The sequence below is a fragment of the Toxotes jaculatrix genome, chromosome 1, assembly GCF_017976425.1.
Source record: "Toxotes jaculatrix isolate fToxJac2 chromosome 1, fToxJac2.pri, whole genome shotgun sequence".
Taxonomy (NCBI): domain Eukaryota; kingdom Metazoa; phylum Chordata; class Actinopteri; family Toxotidae; genus Toxotes; species Toxotes jaculatrix.
This window is the reverse complement of record NC_054394.1, coordinates 23,084,634-23,104,228: the sequence shown is the minus strand read 5'-3', so window position 1 is coordinate 23,104,228 and position 19,595 is coordinate 23,084,634. Positions and strand designations below refer to the sequence as shown.

At 37.6% G+C, this 19,595-nt stretch overlaps 1 protein-coding gene across 4 annotated transcripts in view; it reads left to right on the top strand.

Moving 5' to 3' along the window:
• LOC121185174 (protein diaphanous homolog 3-like) overlaps positions 1–19,595 on the top strand; it is a 140,318-nt gene that overhangs the window by 29,051 nt on the left and 91,672 nt on the right. For 2 of the 4 annotated variants that reach the window (XM_041043221.1, XM_041043202.1), the window contains 9 exons: positions 1,926–2,036; positions 2,538–2,656; positions 2,860–2,976; positions 5,981–6,099; positions 6,187–6,251; positions 7,188–7,292; positions 8,829–9,152; positions 10,384–10,498; positions 18,039–18,047. In XM_041043221.1, the coding sequence (XP_040899155.1) occupies positions 1,926–2,036; positions 2,538–2,656; positions 2,860–2,976; positions 5,981–6,099; positions 6,187–6,251; positions 7,188–7,292; positions 8,829–9,152; positions 10,384–10,498; positions 18,039–18,047 (1,084 nt within the window). The remainder of the gene's footprint in view (positions 1–1,925; positions 2,037–2,537; positions 2,657–2,859; positions 2,977–5,980; positions 6,100–6,186; positions 6,252–7,187; positions 7,293–8,828; positions 9,153–10,383; positions 10,499–18,038; positions 18,048–19,595) is intronic. The other 2 variants (XM_041043229.1, XM_041043211.1) reach the window with 1 other exon arrangement.

Genomic DNA, 19,595 nt, shown 5'->3' with positions numbered 1-19,595 from the left:
CACAACAGAGAAGCCTTCCATGCACATTGCCCATTTCATCATCTTATGCCGTCCCTTTATGTCTAATCCCATCTTTGTGGATGAGATCTTTCAGATTTATCTCCCTGCTGATACATACAGTTGGGATATTACATATGGGCTGTTTTAAACAGAGACGACATCGGTTTGTTTCACAATAATGTAAATTCATGATTAAAGTGTGTTGTCTGCATTTTTAATTGGCAGCTGAGGGATGGGAAGAGAATATTCATTCATCCAGTACCTAACGCGCAGGCACACACACACATTCATGATGAGAAAAAAACTCTAGTATGTACAACCATTTGTTCCTTTGGTTGTTTCGTATTTCCATGCAATGACCAATGCTCAATGTAATTAAAAGATGATATCTTTTTTGCCCCTGTTGTGTTATCGGTTGCATTTGCATTCAGTTTGCTGTGACCACCTTTGACAGGTGCAAAATTGCAGAAGGGAGGTAAGGGAGTAATAGTAGGAGAAAACAGTGAGGAAAGGAAATGTGTTTACATGGAAGTAGGAATGGACCAAAAGAAAATAAGAAATGACAACCAAGGTTTTGGGGTTCACTGAAAGCTAGCATTTGCGTTATACTGAGGCATTCAATACGCAAAAGTCATCTGTGGCTTTGCAAACATAGCTCTGTGCACTGGAAGCTTTATAAGGTCTTAGTTGTGTTTTATTAGTTGTGTTATTTCTTCCCAATACACAGCACAGATCCCTTTTAACCCCATTCGTTATTAAAATACAGCATGCTAACCATGGCACTGTGTGGTCCTACTTGACTACATATATGCACAGTCTCCCTTGTCAGCCTTTAGCTTAGGGAATGTAAGTGTAAATAGACACATGTGGGACCACCAACACCAAATGTGCTTGTATTTTCTCTTAAAATCAATAAAAAGTGTCTTTTTGTGTATTTGTAAATGACTTTGGCATTATTGATGTTATTCAGAATGCAAAGCTGAGGCTAATGTAGATGTATACATATACATATACATATACATATACATATACATATACATATATAAACGTATGCATTTTTTGATGAGCTTGAATCAAACCATAGACTTCAAATGCGAACACTGCATGTATACTGTGATCTTTTACTCATGAAAAATTATGTTGTGATATTTGTTGATCACCCTTTATCTTTTGTTATATATCTCCAGCAAGTTTCAGCTGGCTGCACATTGATTTTGAAAACATGCAGTAATACTATTTTCAGTATATATAAAATAAAATCTTTTCAATATAACAATAGTATGCGTTTCTTGACAGTCACTGCACCCCAGTCGCATGTCAAGACAAAGTTTTGTGACACTTCGTAATGTTACCTGCCTGTATTACAATATTATAATGGTTCTTTTTAGGACAGGTAATTACTTGTGCCATGATAAAAATAAGAGTGTGCTGTCAAACTGACAGCGAACCTTAAAACATCTGAATATCCTTCCTGAGCTCTAGCATTGCCATACCCTCTTTTCACGCATGAGTGGATTGCTTTGCTGATCAATAATTGATTTTTCTGTCTGTGTTTGCTCGGGCAGTTGAAGAGTCACAGGATGCAACGGTCCCTGTGCAGTAAACCAAACTCAGACGGGAGTGAAAAACAGCTTCCAAAAGAGCGAGTTTGCCCTTAAATTGACTGTTTAGTTAGTTTTGTGTGTATGGGTCTGCAGTTGTTGCATTAATATTAAAATCAGCCCCCCTAGTTGGTGACTGGAGAAAATAGACATGCATTAGTTATGGTCTTCTGCTTCCAAGGGACATAACTCATTTAGAATGCATGCTTTTCATCAACTTCTGGAAGAAGAAGAAGTCAGTCGTCTCTTCCTCTGGTTCTCTCTCTAACTCTTCTCTCTCTTCTTCCTTCTCTCCCTTTGTTCTGTTTACCATTCATGTTGCAGGTGGCATGCATGCAGCTCATCAATGCACTAGTAACATCTCCTGATGAGCTGGACTTCAGGCTGCACATCAGAAATGAATTTATGCGCTGTGGCCTGAAAGAGATATTGCCGGTAAGCACAACAAAACCACTCACACACACACACATAAACACATAATATAAACTCACATTCACTTTGTATTAATATTTAAATAAGTTGTCCACTTCAGTGAAATATTGTAGATTTGCTCCAGCAAATAATTTATGAAACAGAGAGGAGAGTTTGCACGTCCTCTGTCTGTGCCTGCACCCAGAAACCAATAAAGTTTCTAGTGCCTAGGCTAATAATCTTCCTACTGGCTTTTATACCATCTACCTAACATGTTTATCTGTTGTAAACAATGTTTCTGTTGCTGCCAAGAAAACAAATAAATTAAAATGGGGAGCTGGTCCCCACACCTGTATAGCATGTTGAGTAATATCATGTTGAGTAATAGCATTTTGAATTAGCTTCTTGTCTTCACTTGAGCTTGATGCTGATATCAGATATTCTGATTTATTTTGCTTAATTCTTTATCTTATTCTCTGTCATTGTTTTACTTTTTGTTCTTTTTCTACCTCCCTTCATCTGTAGCAACTGACAACCATCAAGAACGAGGCCCTTGACATTCAGCTAAAGGTATTTGTGGAGCACAAAGAAGAGGACATGATAGAGTTTTCCCACAGACTCGAAGACATCAAGAGTGAGCTGGAATATCCTTGTCATTATGATAAAGAGAAACACTCTGATGACTCTAAAGTGATTCAGTGTGTGTTTCTTGTAAATTTGACTAATATACATTGGAAAAGTTTATGGCATCCATCTAAGGCCAGTTATTCCTTATAAGTTGCTAGGTTTTTTTTTTATGTGAAAATGCTATATTTCCATCTACGTACAAGTCCTTGACTCTCTGCACTGATGCGGGGGATGTATTCAGCATTGTGCAGAGCATGGTGAAGGACAGCAGTGCAGAGCCACATTTCCTGTCTATACTGCAGCACCTGATGCTTATTCGCAATGACTACTTGATCAGGTAAAAATCAGCAGCACGCACATACAAACAGAACATTAATTATCTAAAGTGTAACGAAGCAAGCAGTTTTTCACTTCTCATTCTTCCCTTTTATTGTAGCTCTTTGACTTTGTGTGTTAATAATGATGGCCTACATACACACACACACACACACACACACTCACACAAGCAAAGGTCTAAGCACCTTTTGAACACTGGTAATGATGTACACTGGTGAAGAGCTTATGTTTTGTGGAGGTCTCACTCCTTCTGTCTTAAACCCTCTCAGTGACATCAGCTAACAAAGAGAATGCTGCCTCTTTCATCTCCAAGCCATCTACAACAGCCATGGCTCCAGAGTATTTCTCATCTCCTATTAATGGTACTTTTCAAAGGCTTATGTTGGTTCACTCACAGATGGGTGTGAGTTAAAGCTCAGCTTGATCAAAAGATGGATCTCTAATCTGAAGAATATGAAAAGCATCACCTGCAGATTTTCTTCCACCCAAAAACAACACTTGAAGTGTCTCTCTTTGCTCTGGCTCTCTATTTTCTTCAACTGAAATGATTATGAAATTTAAACATTGGTGTTTTTTATGACTACCAACATCGGTGCCATCCATTTGGCAAGCATTAATAGCAACATAAGGGTGTTTACCGTACACACACAAAAACTCACACTTCTCAATAATAGCTTAGCAGTTGTAACAGGATTTCTCCACATGTTGATCTGGGATGCATGGAGCTCCATTTAGAAGGCTACTTTGAATATAAAGACTTTGGAAAGTGGTGTGTTTTTGCCTATAGCTAAACAGGTTTATGTTAGAATGACAAAAGCCAGATTTTAATGTTTTCCTCTATCATTCCTGCAATACTAGGACTAACCAGTTCTGCACTCCAGCGCATGTTGCCTGCAACTTCAAACTCACTCTTTTAGCATAGAATGTATTAGCCGTCAAGGCCATATTAAGGACTCTCACAGGTTTTTGTTTTAAAACATTTTTAATCATCTCATGGAGGTAACGTTAGCTTAATTGGCGAACTAGCTACATCTGGTAAAATCAGCTAGTTTCAGCTAGTGTGGGTAGAGCATAGTTTACAAAAAATAACAGCCAACAAATCTGATAATTGACTTAAGGTTTTAGTAATTTATCATGTAAGAATACCAAACATTTTTTGGTTCTAGGTTGTCAATGATACAGATTTTTGAACTGAGGTCACCAGTATCTTTTAGTGCTTCATTGCAGAGGGATGCATATATTGATACACTTGGAAAATTAATATGCATGCAAAACAATGTATCTTGCATTTGGGGCTGAGGCTGGCAATAGTGTTTGTTCTACAGTTTCAGTATCAGTTGTCATTGATTCTTCATAGGCATGTGAGGACTGTCATCCTAAGGGAAAATCTCATATAATAAATGTGATGATTGTAACTCCTGTATGTGATGATCATACTACACGATGCAGCTCTTTAGAGCGTTTTTAGTTGGCTCTAAGCATTTTTTTCTAAGATACATTTGTTTCCTCAAGCAGTTCCATACTGTTGATATCATTCATTTTGACCATCGGCATGTAAAGCATGTGTGTGTGTGATCCTTATAATGTATAGCATCTCTTGTGACTGACTGGTGGCATAAATGTTAGTTATTTAATTCTTGGTATCTCTGATGTCAAAAATATATATAGTCCACTTTTTCACATGGGTCCCAAAGTCACAGACTAATGAAAGAAGCACCAGCAGCTTGTTAGTCAAGTGACTGACAGCATGCCTTATTCCATTTGATTTGTCAATGTTTTTCTCTTCATTCAGACAAGGACTCCATCATACTGCTCATCTTCAAAATTATAGATATGACATTCATACTATCAGATCCTGTCTCAGCCTTGTTTTAGGAAGAGGTGGAAGTCAGTGTCCCTGATTAAAAGCTGTTTATAAGTCTCAAAATATTAGTTAATGATTTGGTGTAGTAGGGATTTGGACTCTCAGTGGCATTGTTGTAAGATAATGAACAGATCAAACAAACACTTTCCCTTTAACTTTAACTTGCACTAGTGCTGTGGCTCCCAGCCTTGCATGTAGTCTGTTGTTGCATCATAATATCTCCTTTTCCTTACTGTGGAATGTCCTTGGTTGTTGTGTGATCAGTGCATTCAACAGAGCCACTTGAAACAGTTTAACTGCAATTACTCAGCAGTTGACAATAGGTTACTATTTCTTTCCCATTGTTCAGTATCATGAAAACAGTGCTCATATTAAGGTGTAAGTGGTGCATAAATGGATGTTTTGTTTTTTATTCCTGAATTAAATAAAAACCTTATTTAACAGTAGCATGTGACTTGCCCCCCCTCAACCCTTAGGACACAGAGTAAAAATGTGTATGTTTGTTTTTGGAATACATATTTTATATATGGAGTGTGTGTGTGTGTGTGTGTATATATATGTGTGTGTATATATATATGTATATATACACACACATGTTTACTGAGAACTCCGTTTCTGCCCCCTTTCTGTCCTCTTTTGATCTTATTTTGTTTATTGTCTCTCCTTTTCTACTGTCTATTTCCCTTCCATTTTATTGCTGTGTCCACCCATTTTCTTCTAAGTTGCAGGGAGTGTTTTTAAGGCTGGGGTTAGGTGTTTGTGAAGGATGTGTGAACTTCAGGCTTTGATTTGTCTCCTAATATATCATGATGATAAGTAGCCCTGACTTTCAGGCTTATGTTTTCTGTGGAATCTCTGATATCTGTTATGCAGTGATTTTGATAGGTTACGCAGGCATAACTGTAGAAGTTGTTGGGATGTACCACATATCCCTTATATCGTCTCAGTCGCCCTGCTTTTCCTGTAGAAGGTTCAGTTGCTCTTACACCTTAATTTGTCCAGCTAAATGCTCTTGTCCAAATTCATACACGTCAGATTAAAAGCATAGCTTTAATTCAAATAAAATTATGTAAATTTTTGCATCTCTGTCTTTTTCTCACTTTCTCTCTTGAATTTTTTGTCTTATTTATCTGACTGTCAGGCCCCAATACTTTAAGATCATTGAGGAGTGTGTGTCTCAGATTGTGCTCCATCGTAATGGCACTGACCCAGACTTCAGTTACCGCAAGCGCCTAGATGTGGACTTCAGCCACCTCCTGGGCAAGTCTCACACACTTCTGTCAGTTTATTACATTACAGATATTTCACTGAACCATAAATGATTTTCATTCTATTTTTCTTTTTCAGAGGTGTGTGTGGACAAGGCTCGAATTGATGAGTATGAACAAAGAGCTTCAGAACTGGCACAGAAGGCAAGTATAAAAACCTTAGACTTTCATCCCACTACACATCCACCTGGCCAAAACAAAACCCATTAAGGCGTGCTGGCATTCATTCTAATTTGCTCTATAAAATAACATCTGTTTAGATAATAAAAAAATTAACATTACTGAGCCAACATTTCACTGACAGTCCCTTGGGGCTTTTATTATTGAAGTAATATAGAAAATGACATGGATTTTAAAATGGTTTCTGATTTTTTTTTTTTCATAAACAGAAAAGTAAAGTCTTTTAAAAGTGGTCATTACAGAATATGACATCTTGCTATAAAATTATAATCAGTCCGATTACCTTAAAGTGCTCAGATCCCATATTACAAGTAAGGAAATGGAACAATTCTTGCTTTTATAGTGTGAAAACGGTGATAATCTTGTCCTTCCAGTATCATTTTTGATAAATTATACATTTCTTACAGTTTAAAAAGTGTGTACTTTTTAATCTGTGCTTCAGCATGAGCTGCTATATTTAGGTGCACAGATGAAAAATAAAATAGGAATTTGCAAATGTATTGTACTGCAACATATTTTCGCAAGAAACAGTCAAGACTTTTTGTCTTGGTCAATTTAACGCGCACACTGACACACATGCTTGGGATGTGTGAGGCCAAATCGATTGGCTGCTGCGATTAATTTGAAGTCAGGTTGTAGATCGTGATTAGAGACATGGGCTCGCTGATGGGCATGTGTATGTGGCACTTCTGGGGTTTTATTAATGAATGGGTGTTTGACAGAAGGTTGAAATTAAATCGGTAAAAGAAGATAATCAAGGTAAAACGAGTGTCAATTATGTAAAATATTTATAGGCTTAAAGAATTTCACTGAATAATACTTATTTTAATTCCCAGTTCCATAAATTCAACAATGCCGTTTGCTTGTGTGATTGATTTGGATATGTGTTTCTCTTTGCAGTTTGATGAGGAGTTTGTAAGCAGACAGGAGGCACAAGCTCAGCTGGTTAAGTGTGAAGAAAAAATAGCTGAACTCCAAGCAGAGCTGCAGGCCTTCAGGTCCCAGGTACATGGCCGTTATGCCGTTGTTTTCTATGTACATTTTTGTCAATTAATTATTTACGGGATGTGAGATGTGACAAAACACTAAATTTAATTACTGAACAACCCCCCCATAAATCTAGCTTAGAATTGCAATTCAACTTTTTTTTCTTACTTTTCATTTTGAGATGTTCTTGTTATTTTTGTGAGCAGGATGGGGTAGGGGTTGTCGGTGGGTGTTTTATCCACTGGAGCCTGCAGTTTGGTTTGACATGGAGGCTGCTCTCCTGGCTAGCTGACACTAAGTCTAATGAGAACACTCACCAGTCCTCCATGTTGGCCATTTCTAATTCTCTGATCTCTATCCCATAAGAGGAAATTGTTCTAAAAGCAATTTATTCTGACAACCCCCTTCAGTCTCACTACTGGGCCTCACTTCAACCCCCCCCCCCCCCCCCCCTCGAGAGAGTTGCTCCCACGCCCTGGCACAGCAAGATAACTACATTCTTAGAGAGGGGGAAGAGAACTTCCTTTTTATTTTCCCGATAATTTTTCAATTTGAGAGAGCAAACACAGAATGAATACTCAAATAGTACCTTGGCTCAAATGATGGTGGTACATTTAGCCAATGCGAGTGCGTACACAGAGTTTGTCCTGCTGCCTTTGTCCATTCATGTTCGTGTGTCAGTCTAACTCTCACCAGTACACACGCACGCACACTTGTTAATTCAGCAAAGATATTCTTCCCTCTAGAGGCAGTGGCAGAGAAAGGGCCCAGGACTGACCTTTAGTGTGCGTCTTTAATCTAAAGCTGTTGCATGGATCAATAAGCCATTTACTCAGTATGATACAATTTACGAAGCTTTGTAGCCCCGGTTATAACATTTGATTTTTAGCTTTGGAAAAAACAAATTGTTCTGGATAGAATCTGGACTGTTTATGAGCATTTGGCCTCTGCTGGATGGTTGAGAGAACACGCCTCCGTTATCCGTAGCCCAGTGGTATTAGACAGGAAAGCATACTGTGCTACACACTTGGCAGATGCTGTAGTTTGTTTGCTTCCATTTTTTTCTCCCCAGTTTCGGTTATTTTTCTTTCTTTTCTTTTTTCCCCTTGAAATGTGAATTCATCTGGGAAAGGGTTTCTTAAGCACTCCTCCACACACTATAAAAAAATCAAATACGAAAAACAAACTACATGTTCTATAATCAAGTTAAATTTGCTAGAATCGCTCTAAAAAAGTATTCATAAGTCACTAACAATCTATAATATTTGCTGAAACTAGAATAAAAAGACAGTCTATAGAATAGCATCTGACCTTCAAACCTGATTATAAGGAAAAAAAAAAAATTAACCTGTTTAAATCTTTGGCAAGAATTGCAAGTGGCAAGAATTTTAGATCCTGGCTGTGTTAGATAACCCTTCACACTAAAACTAAGTGCACTTTGGTTTCTAAGTTAATAAAAGTTAGATGTTATGTTCTATGGCGTGGAGGCTTAGGCTCCAGTAAATTTTACAGATACTATGTACATACATTTTTTTCTTCTCCCTTCCTATTCAGTTTGGAGCTGTACCTGCGAGTCTCTCCTCTGCCCATGTTCGCCAGGGGTTAGCCCCCTCAGCATTCCCGTCCGGAGCACCATCCCCTGCTCCAGCATCTGGGATGCCAGCTCCCCCTCCACCACCTCCTCCGCCTCCCTTACCTGGCTGTCCTGCCCCACCTCCTCTTCCTGGAGTACCTCCTCCATTTGGTGCCCCTCCACCACCCCCTCTAGGGTTTGGGGGTGCTCTAGGCTCCCCCACCCACCATGCACTGCCTTATGGCCTCAGGCCTAAGAAAGAATTCAAACCAGAGACCTCCATGAAGCGCCTCAACTGGTCCAAGGTAAGACACTGTAAGGTGTTTCTAATGTTTAACCACCTCCATTTTCATACATGACATGATATATGAACACATCTCAATATAATGCAGTCTGATTTACAACTAATGCTTCATAAAATGACCATGGAATTGGCTGTCAAAGTGAAAAAAACATGACTAAAAGTTTCACAAAGTTAGGATTTACTGCCAGGCTGTTTTAGCATTTTTGATTAAAGTACAATTTCAGTGTCCTATCCTCTAGCTGCCACAACTATAGATTTTTATATTGAATGATCTAATATATATATATATAGAGAGAGAGAGAGACATTAGAGGTGTTTCCCACTGTGCTGTATTATTATTATAAAAGTTTAGGACAAGAAAGTGAAAATTTAGGCCAGGCATTCACATTGGCCTTTTTCTCTGCTCTTAACTTTGTTCCTGATGTTCATTGGCAGCACCTGAACATTGCAGATGTTTTTCTAAGAATTAAACAACAACTTCCTACCTCTGTGCCAAGCCAGTAATAATTGAAAATAACAGATGATCAGATGCTATTGTCGGAGAAGCCTCAGTGGTACCTCTACAGATGTTGTTCTCCACAGAGCTGTATTAGTTCACACCACAAGTGATATCAGTTTGTGGTTTGATTAATAATTTAATGTACATTGGTACAGGTGTTCAGCAAACTAAACCATATGCTTGAAATTTCATGTGAACCTTTTAATAGGACATGAGGAGGACCTGTCTTATGGCACAGCTGTATGAGACCCCCACATATGGTCATGTTTGGGACAAAAATCCTCTGAAACTTCTTCAGTAATAAGATTTCACACTTCCAGCTATTGCTAGTGGCTCAGCCAGCTTTAGAGATTAACGACGGAACATTTTAATGATTAGAGCTCAGTGATTGAACAATTTTCGATGTCTCCAAGACATCAGCGTTAGTCGCTTTAATTTAAGTTCAGTTGACCCAACAGAGGTTATAGATAGTGTGCAACAAGTCAGCAAGAATATAATTCCAAATATTCATTTTAACTGGTGGGTTGACAGATGTGACATGCTGGATATTTACTGTAGGAACTAATATGAGTATTGCGCATTTGGAATAGTTTTCTTTAGCTTGAATATGTAACTAATATATAAATAGAAAAAATTTCATTATATTGAAATTTTCCTCTGTAGCCTCTATTGTTTGTAAAATACAGAAGCTTGTGTTAACTAAATGTGCTAAACTGTGGATGTGTGTTTTCAGATTCGTCCCCAGGAAATGTCAGAGGGCTGTTTCTGGGTGCTGGCTGATGAGGACCAATATGCAAAACCAGAATTACTGAGCAGAGTTGCTCTCACTTTTGGTTCACAAAGAACAGGTCAGGCTCTCATTACATTTTCATATACTTACTTATTTAAAATCCGTCTGACTGACTACTGCACTTGTATTCTGTGACAGCATTGTTGTCATTAACTGGCAGATGTTTTCACACAACCAAGCACTTGTGCTTAATATATTATTTAACTTATTATTACATAATATATTTTTCCTTGTTGTTTCTTTACTTTTACAGAGACCTTCTTTCAGGACATGTCCAAACACTTCTATTCTTGTATAGATTATTCTGCACAGTGTATTTCTACTTAAAACCTACTCTTTCCACTCCACTTTACTTTCTCTTGTCTCGTAACTATGAGCTAGAAAGTACAACTCACCCATTGAGAAAAATCGAGTCAGTCAAACGTGAGGAATATAAACATAATATTTTTATATCTGCTGCATAAATTTAGTTATAATACAGTGTTATGAAGAATAGATAAACAATAATACTGAAATAACGTGCAACTCTGAGTAGACGTTTGTGTCGTGTCACATCTCATGTCTTTCCCTTTTTAGCTGTTTTAGTACAGTCTTTAACAGATCAGCTGAATCAGAGTCCCTGAGGTTGTCATTCTGTTGTTCTGTTGGATTTTGGTGAGCTATTCAGACTATTCCTGGTGGTTGCGCTGCGTGATAAGACAACATACGGTTACATCCTTACACATTAGTATGGTTGGCAAGATCTGGAATATTCGAATATTCATGTACAAGGTTGTTGGAATGATTAAAGGTACAGGAGGATGTAGCAGGAGATGTTATCAGTCTTGTCCTGTGCTTGGTCTATTAGTCCCTTCTCTGATGATTTATTCACATCTTGTTTTTTCTTTTTCGTCTTGTCACTGACTCAGCTAGCTTACGCCAATTTGAATTATTCATCCAGGTGTTATCTACCTGTCACAACTCTATGCTGCTCCTCTCAAGGCACACAAGACCTCCCCCTACACGCCAGTGCCACCTTGTTCTCTATCATCAAGGTGTGAATAATGGAGGCAGATCTAAATGGCAAACAGGTAGACAGATAGTCAAGCAGGTGTTCTCTGGAGAGGGCAAAGGAAGGATGTCCACCAGCAGACAATTGTACTTTTCTGTTAGGGCAATGACCCAGTGCTTCACACATTCACACACAGCACCTTATTTTACAATAATCACAAAACACACTTCTCATCATATGAGGAGGCATGCAAAAGCGCTGCTGTGCCGGAGTATGCCGTCCGCCTGGTTTGTTACTGCTCATGGGTAATGCATTTTAGATTTTGCGAGAAAGGCATGAAACATTTGACTAAAATCAAATTGTTCACATTGTTCGAATCCATTCTCTTGGTTGTTTTCCTCCCTGTTTCGTTCTGTCCCAGTGGAGGTTGTAGGAACAGCATGACTGGTGAGTTGAGTTGTCGGACCGAGTTGTGACTGCTGCTGTGTGTCAGTGAACGTACGTGTATGCCTATGTGCATGTGGGCTTGTCTTCTTATTAACACAGCCATGTAGCATCATGTTTCATCTCACTTAAGAGCAGCAGCATCTGGATCAGCATTAAACATTAAAAAGGACACAGTATGAAACAGTATTCAGTCAGTTTTTCTCATTAAATATTCATTTTTATCCCCTCAGACTTCCTTATTGTTTTGTGATGTTTGTGCATCTTGCCGTAGTTTTCGAAGAGAATCCCTGCCATCCTGTACACAAACTGCTGAGTTTGGATGGGGACTGGGAACAGTTTGTTTTGAGACCATCACTGTATTTTTGGCAGACCTCAAGTTAATCAAGTGTAAATAAAAATACAGTGATTGTTTTTTTATTTTTATTTTTTTATTATTCATAGTGCTAAGAGAAGGCTCAACCAGAATTTATAAAACTGCATTTGGAAAAATGAAACACATATATTAAACACACATAAGTAGACATTATATTCACAGTGGTAATATCCTTTATAGCTCCTCTGTTATTTTCTTTGCCTGCCTTTTAACATTCACAGTATCACACATTGCTTCCATACAATGCATCTTTTCTTTGACAACCCATTTTGCAAGGTTGTTCTTTACTTGTCTCCTTACAATTTTCCTCCCTTATCTTTCAGGTTATAACTCAAAATCAGTTCTTTTTACTGACTCGGCCAAAATAACCCACAATTATTGGGCCTGCAAAGAGCAGCATGCAGACTTTTGAAGTCCGTCAGGAACAGTCAGATAAAATAAATAAATAAATAAAATAAAATAGGTCCACTAAAATTCAGGTATTTTTGCTCAGACAAGTTGTTCATGGTAATAGTGTTTATGATACCTTGAACTTACAAGAAAGAGAAAAAGTTTGTAATCCAGACCAAGAGAGTCTTTCTTTATTTTTGTCTTTGAGTTTCCATTAAATCAGCCTGTCTTTGGTAGGTTTTGACTTTATAGTAATCATATTTCAGTAATGTCCTCAAAACCTATGTATCATCTTGACCCATAACTAGTTTTATTTAAAATGTCCTTTTTCATCTTCTATTGGATTGTTTCTTTTTCTGCTTACCGCAACCCTTAGCAGTGCCAGGTATTCAGCACTTGAATGTTAATGAGCCTTTGTAATCCATCTTCAGGCTACGGAACTGTGGAATGATTTCAGTTAAGCAGCTAAGGTTAACTAAATGTTCTGTACTACAGATGTTTACTCTGAACAAGAGCAATCCTTTGCAAGTTATATAATTATCCCTCATTTCAGTGTGCAACCTCATACCTTGGGTCTTTTATGACCATACACGAAAAGGTCTAAGCCTGACTACACCTCAAATTATTCTAGTTACTGGATGGTTTGTGTGTGGACTCATTAGTGATTTGTGTGGCTGCTTACACCTCTGCCTCATAGATAAGTATCAAACACCTCTAGAGCCATTCAAGGAAACAGTGTAATTAGTCCAGAGGTGAATGTCACCTATGCTGAAAGCTTGATACCTCCAATAACTGTGCATTAGCCATGGTCCTGTTTTGATCACTTGCCAAGTAGTGGACAAATGGATGTGGACAAATGAGATGTCACATGCTGTTGGTTTTCAAACATGGAGATGGAAGATAAAAACAGCCAAACAAAAAAAAAAAAACTTGTCACTTAACAGACTTGGTGCAAAACAGGAAAAAAGTATGACTTTGAAAAGACAGCAATAGCACAAATTATCTTTTAAACATAACCATGCAGCAGATGCCTGCATATTTTGCATCTCATTTTTCTACAAGTTACAATGGAAGTAAATTTATACGCAGCTTACGTTTCAGTTAGGTTTCAGTAAAAACTAATTAGGCTCAGTAACATGGATTGTTTTAGTGGTGAATGCTGTAGTTGGATTGTTGTAATTTTGTGGACTTCTGAAACAGCTGAGTTTTTCTATACTAACTTTAGAGACGCCAGTTCATCTTAGAGACTGCACAGGCAACTGTGCTATGACTGATGGGAGCACCAAGAATTTTACTTTATTGGGCCAGTTAGTACACTCTGAAATACATGCAATACACAAATATGTTGTGTCTAGTAGACCTATACAGTATATTACTATAAGTAGACACAAATTCAGGCTACTACTGTGAAGTAAAAATCACATGCTTAATCAAGTGTGCTTTGCTGCTATGTACATACACATCAAGCACTGATATTCCATACGTGTACACAAAAACAGATGTCTACAAACACAATGGGTTTGGTATAGATGCTGAAAGAAAAAACACTGCAGGAGCGACACGGAATACATATCAAGTCTAATTGTAACCTGCTACAGTAAATCAATGCTGGTGGTCAGATAAGATTGTATGTTGCTGCAGGAAAATGTTTTCCCATTTCCTCACTCATTAAAAAGAGAGACCCTTTTTATTAATACCTGACTGCATGTACACACACAAGCACATTTAACTTGGGATTACATGTAGATGGATCAGGATGTAGAGAATGATTCGGAGACCAAGACAGAAATCTGAATTCATTATGGAGATGATATATGAATATTTTATGTCTACAGCATAAAATGCCTCTACTCGGTTAACGGCCAGTTGACGGCTGTTGGATGGATTACAAATATTCAGTGTGTCCAGATAAATACTAAAGACTTTGATGATCCCCTGACTCTAACACCACCAGCAGGTTGACATTTCTTTTTTTTCATTCAAAATATCTTGGCATTTCACTGTTCACTATTGAGTGGATTGCTATGAAATTTGTTACACACTTTTATGGTTTCCAGAGGATGAAATGTAGTGCTCTCTTCAGTCAAAATTTCAGTGTCCTACCAGACCTGTTATCCTTCTAACCTATTATTGACATTCTCATTTGCCTCAGCTGTAGTTTAGTGTTAATAAAAACAAGTTATTATGCTAACATACCACCTAAGCTAAGTTTGGATTGAAAGATCTCCTTAATCCGAAGCAGATGTTCATGTAACGTTTAGACTCGGCAATGTATAGCCCATTAAAGAGTAGCTGCGTAGGTAACTGGACAAATAATCTGGTCAAGTAGTGGCAATCATGTTATTTTCATCTCCTGTGCAGCTCTGTTGCACAGCTGGATATGGTCACAATAATAACAGACCACAACTGACCACATGTAGCTATGATCACTGGTGTGGTCAGAGGTACAACAAACTAATAATATTTAACCCACAGAGGTCAGTGCAATGATGCTTTTCTGCTATAGAAGACATGGTGTGAAGCTGCTTTTGCGAAAGCTAAGACTGGGAAGCCAGCTCCATCCCTGCTGTTCTTTTGTATCACTTTCTACTTCCCTGTCTGCTCTCTTGCAACACAGCTGCTGTTTTGCGAGAGTAAATGCATGCAAGAGGATAGCTTGCTTTGTGAAAGATAAAACAGCTGTAGACTAGTGTCTGTCTCCGCTTGTGTTCACAAAATAATAAAACTTCCCATCAACTTTTCAAAGCATGGAAAATAGGAGGTGTGGAGTGAGTCTGTGTATGGTGGAGGGGATGTGAGAAACCCAATCAGCCACTCACTATTTGCCATGCTAACCTTTTGAGGTGAGCCATTTCAGGCAAAAATAGGAAGGAATAGTTTGGAAAAATTACTTCTTCTCAAGAGGTAGTCAGAGATGTTAAATTCCTGAAGGAAAGAAAGTAGGTTTAATAGAGCCACTACTACCACTGTTGATGGTTCTTCTTTTGCTCCTTGAATAGGGGCCTTGGGACCTTTCAGAAAGTCTGTTAAAACCACTTACTAAGGCAGCAGATGTAGACTTTAATATGTAAGATTTTGCCCCAATGTTTCTCATGTACAGTGTCTCGATAAATCATAATACCTATGTTTACTATAATATCCACTAGTCTAGCCATAAAATAACTTCCCTCCCTATACCCTAACTGTACGCCTCACGACACATTCACACACATACATATTTCTTCATTCTTTTGACCTCACTCCACAGTCTTTAATCTTTTCTTACTTCTTTCTCTCTTCCCTGCCTGTGAGGGCATGGTCAGTTCATGTCATTGCAACTCCAAGCACGCAGTCCTATTTCTTCCTACTGGCTTCCTGAGATGTTATCGTTTTCCCATAGTATAGAACTGAAAGGTTATATTAGTTTATTTCATACAGATTAAATCTCATATCAACTCTGGGGCAATTTTTTCCCATAATCATAGATAATGTTTCTTGTAAAGTTTTACATAAAAACCTGTTTAGTGCAATATTTATGCATTATTGTTTGTTGCATGTCCTGATCAACACATTCTAAATGACTACAACCCTTGATACAGAATTTATTGAATAGAATTGAATTACAAATAAGGAAAAGAGCTTTTCTTCCTAGCTGTTGTAAAATGTTACATCCATTGATATACTGACCATTACGGAAACACTAAACAAGCGACCCTAGTATTCTGTGTTGACAGCTTGCATTAAAAGTAACACACATGTTGAGCCAATATTGAGTGAGTGGTTGTCTTCATATTTCTACTTAAAATAGCTTTAATATAGAAACTGTAACAATATCATTTTTTCTAATAATGATTATTAAATTTCAGGGAGCAAAATGTTTACGTAGTGGATGTGTTTAAAAATTGTAATGAATACTTTTTTTTGGTCTTTGCTAAATGTTCCCTGTCCACCCAAACTAATAATCTCTCCAACATGCAAACATACAGTATGCACTGCTCACACATCTGTTTCCTTTGCTGCGAAAATGTTGTGTTGAAGTTGTGCTTTATTCTTTGAGCATTGAGCAAGGAGAAGGGGCTTAATGGCAGAAGTCATTCACGTACGCTTTCAGGTTGAAAATGAATAGTGAGAGGTTAACTAAAGTTAATCATTAGATCCGTGAGTGAGGGTTATCTCATTGTGATTATTAATCACAGATTATAAAATAAGCATAGCTAATGATGTTAGACTGTCTGCCTCTGAACTCTGAGCTTTAATCTGTTCCCTTGACATCTGAGGGCTTTAATTGCAGTCTTTGTGGTTACTGTCTCATATGATGAGGGTGGAGCCTGTAAGGGTAGAGAGGAGACCTTCTTCTCAGAGCTTCATCAAGGAACTTCAAAAGAGAGAGAACTGAAAGTGGTATAAGCTGTAGCTCTATTGTAATTCGTTGCATCAAATTGTCTTCAGGCTCGTGTAGTGAACTGCAAAAATCTGCATTTTTATGACGATGTCTGAACTTTCATGAACGCACACATCCTGAACGGGACTTGTGTTCTGTTTTGTGGAAGTACCGTTGTTGAAAAACACGAGGACTTGAGCAGTGGAATTTATTTTTTGTAGAAACTATTCACACACGCATCAAAGAATTTGAAGTCACTGAGAAAATTGTTTTATGTATTTCAAGCTTGTGGAATGTCTTTTCTCTCACAAACACAGTTCAGAATGTACAGTCTCAGATTCTTCACTGCAATCTTTCCAATTCTATTCTACACATTACAAGGGAAATCCACATTTGTTTTTGTTATAATCACTGCTGTGAATGTGGGTCAAAACACATTCACATGTATTAAAAATATGACAGACAAGATTCTCACATTGGCAAGTCAGAATGTTAATGCATGCAGTGCGAGCAGCAAATCTGTATAATATTATGTTCTGTTTAAGTGAGAAAACCGAGGCTCTGACCTGTGATGTCTGATGTGATTATGAGACATTTATCATTGACTATTAATGTTACTGGTGACTCGAATCACTCATCACTGCTAGAACATATTGACTAATTCTCTGTGATTACAAGAAATTGTAACCCTGTTCTGTTTCTTGTTTTGACAAGTCCATTATTATGAAGAAATATGGACTGAATGTAAACTGTCCAAGTCCATAACAATGATTCTTTCTCTCTGTTAATTCATACAAAATCTCTCCCTGTGGACTGTACCATCACTTTGTATTCAGTGCAATGCTTTCTGTTGTCTCACTGCTGACAAGAAAATGTCGGAAATAATGCTTACTTCAAACATCACTAACCAGCTTCTCTTCTTTCTCTTGTTTGCTTTGTGTCTCTTTCTCTCCCTTTTTCTTCTTGCTTTTTCTTTATTCTGTTTTTGCAACTTCTACTTGGCTGCATGATCTGCCTTTATGTTTGTTCTGGAGCAGAAACCAAAGGTTAGTATTTATTATTATTATTATTATTATTATTATTATTATTATTATTATTATTATTATTATTATTATTATTATTATTATTATTATTTGCTTTTACCCATTCATTGTTCATTGTTGTTCTCATCAACTTATGGTACGAGTTTTAGCTGTGTCCACACTTAAAATGTAATTATGAGATAATATGAGATTGTAACCTGCAGATGCATCAGGTGTAACAAGTAGAGCTAGTAAAGGAGCAAAACCCATTTTGGTATTTGCTCTGAAATAATTTCCATAAGTACATGACAGTGATCTGATGAGATTTGTGTGCAGTATTTCTTTTTTTTATATAACCCTTTTAAATTTCAACACTATAGTTTTCAGTCTCCTAAAATGTATTCCTGAGTGAACCTACAAGTATACAGTTAGGGACTTAGGAGAGTCTCATAAATCTTTAAAAATAAAAGCAGATTATTACAGATTGGAAGGACAAACTGTAGAAAGCAAATGTCCATTACATCAGGAGACATCGTGAAACATTCTCATCCATCTTTGGTAACTGAAGTGTTGGAAAATGAGCATTGATCCAAACATATGCCTCTTAAGTGGAAGTTTAGGAAACAAACAGAAAATACTCAACATTAACAGACAATAGTTGTAATTCAATTATTTGTGTGTTAAGCCCTCTCAGCCTATGCTCAGGAAAATGTACCCTCAGCCTGACCTTGCTGAAGTATCAGGCTAGAGTACTGATCTTGACCATTAAGTGCACTGACTCAGTTCAGCTCTCACTTTATTTTCTGTGGTGTTCGATAACTTCTGCTGCTTCCGCTGCTTCAAACTAGCAGGACCTTTCATCCTGTTTGCTCTGAACTTGAACAGGAATATTAGAAGTTTATATGAGACTGTGTAGGATTTCACACAGTATTTCAAAGCTTCACTTCTTTTACATCTTACCTGAAATTGCCCTCTTTCCTTTAATGATGAGTGTATGGTTTGTATTCATATTTGTGAATTTTTGACTAGCTTGGTGATTGTGCTGGTGGCCTTGCTGTAAGCTCTTAGAAATATCATTAATAACTGTTGATTGCTGCTTCCCTGCTGTTTCTTTAATCTTATCATCTTCATGCTTTTTGCCTCATGTGTTTTCAAAGTTTAAGCTCAAGTTTATTCTATGGCCTTATATCAAAGGCCATAGAACTAGTTATTAATTGACAAAGGTAACATAGATGAAGTCTCTGGTGTTTTGATACTAGACAAAACTTTGCAAGTGGTTATGTGTTGGGTTGGCCATGAAGAGGTTGCTCTTGATTATTTTCAGTTCGATTTGTTGAAGCTCATCCATTCAAACAGTTTCTGGCTGTGGGACCTTCACCACTGTAGGCCATGGTTCATGAATTGCCATAGCAACCTCAGCCACACACATGTTATTGTGTTACCTCTTGAGGTGGTTTGCATTATTTACATGGTCGTCCTGATTTTATTTGCATATAATTTATATGCTTTACAATCCTGGTGGTGTGGACCGCGAGTTAGTTGATATTTTGTGCAACTTCATATGATTAATTA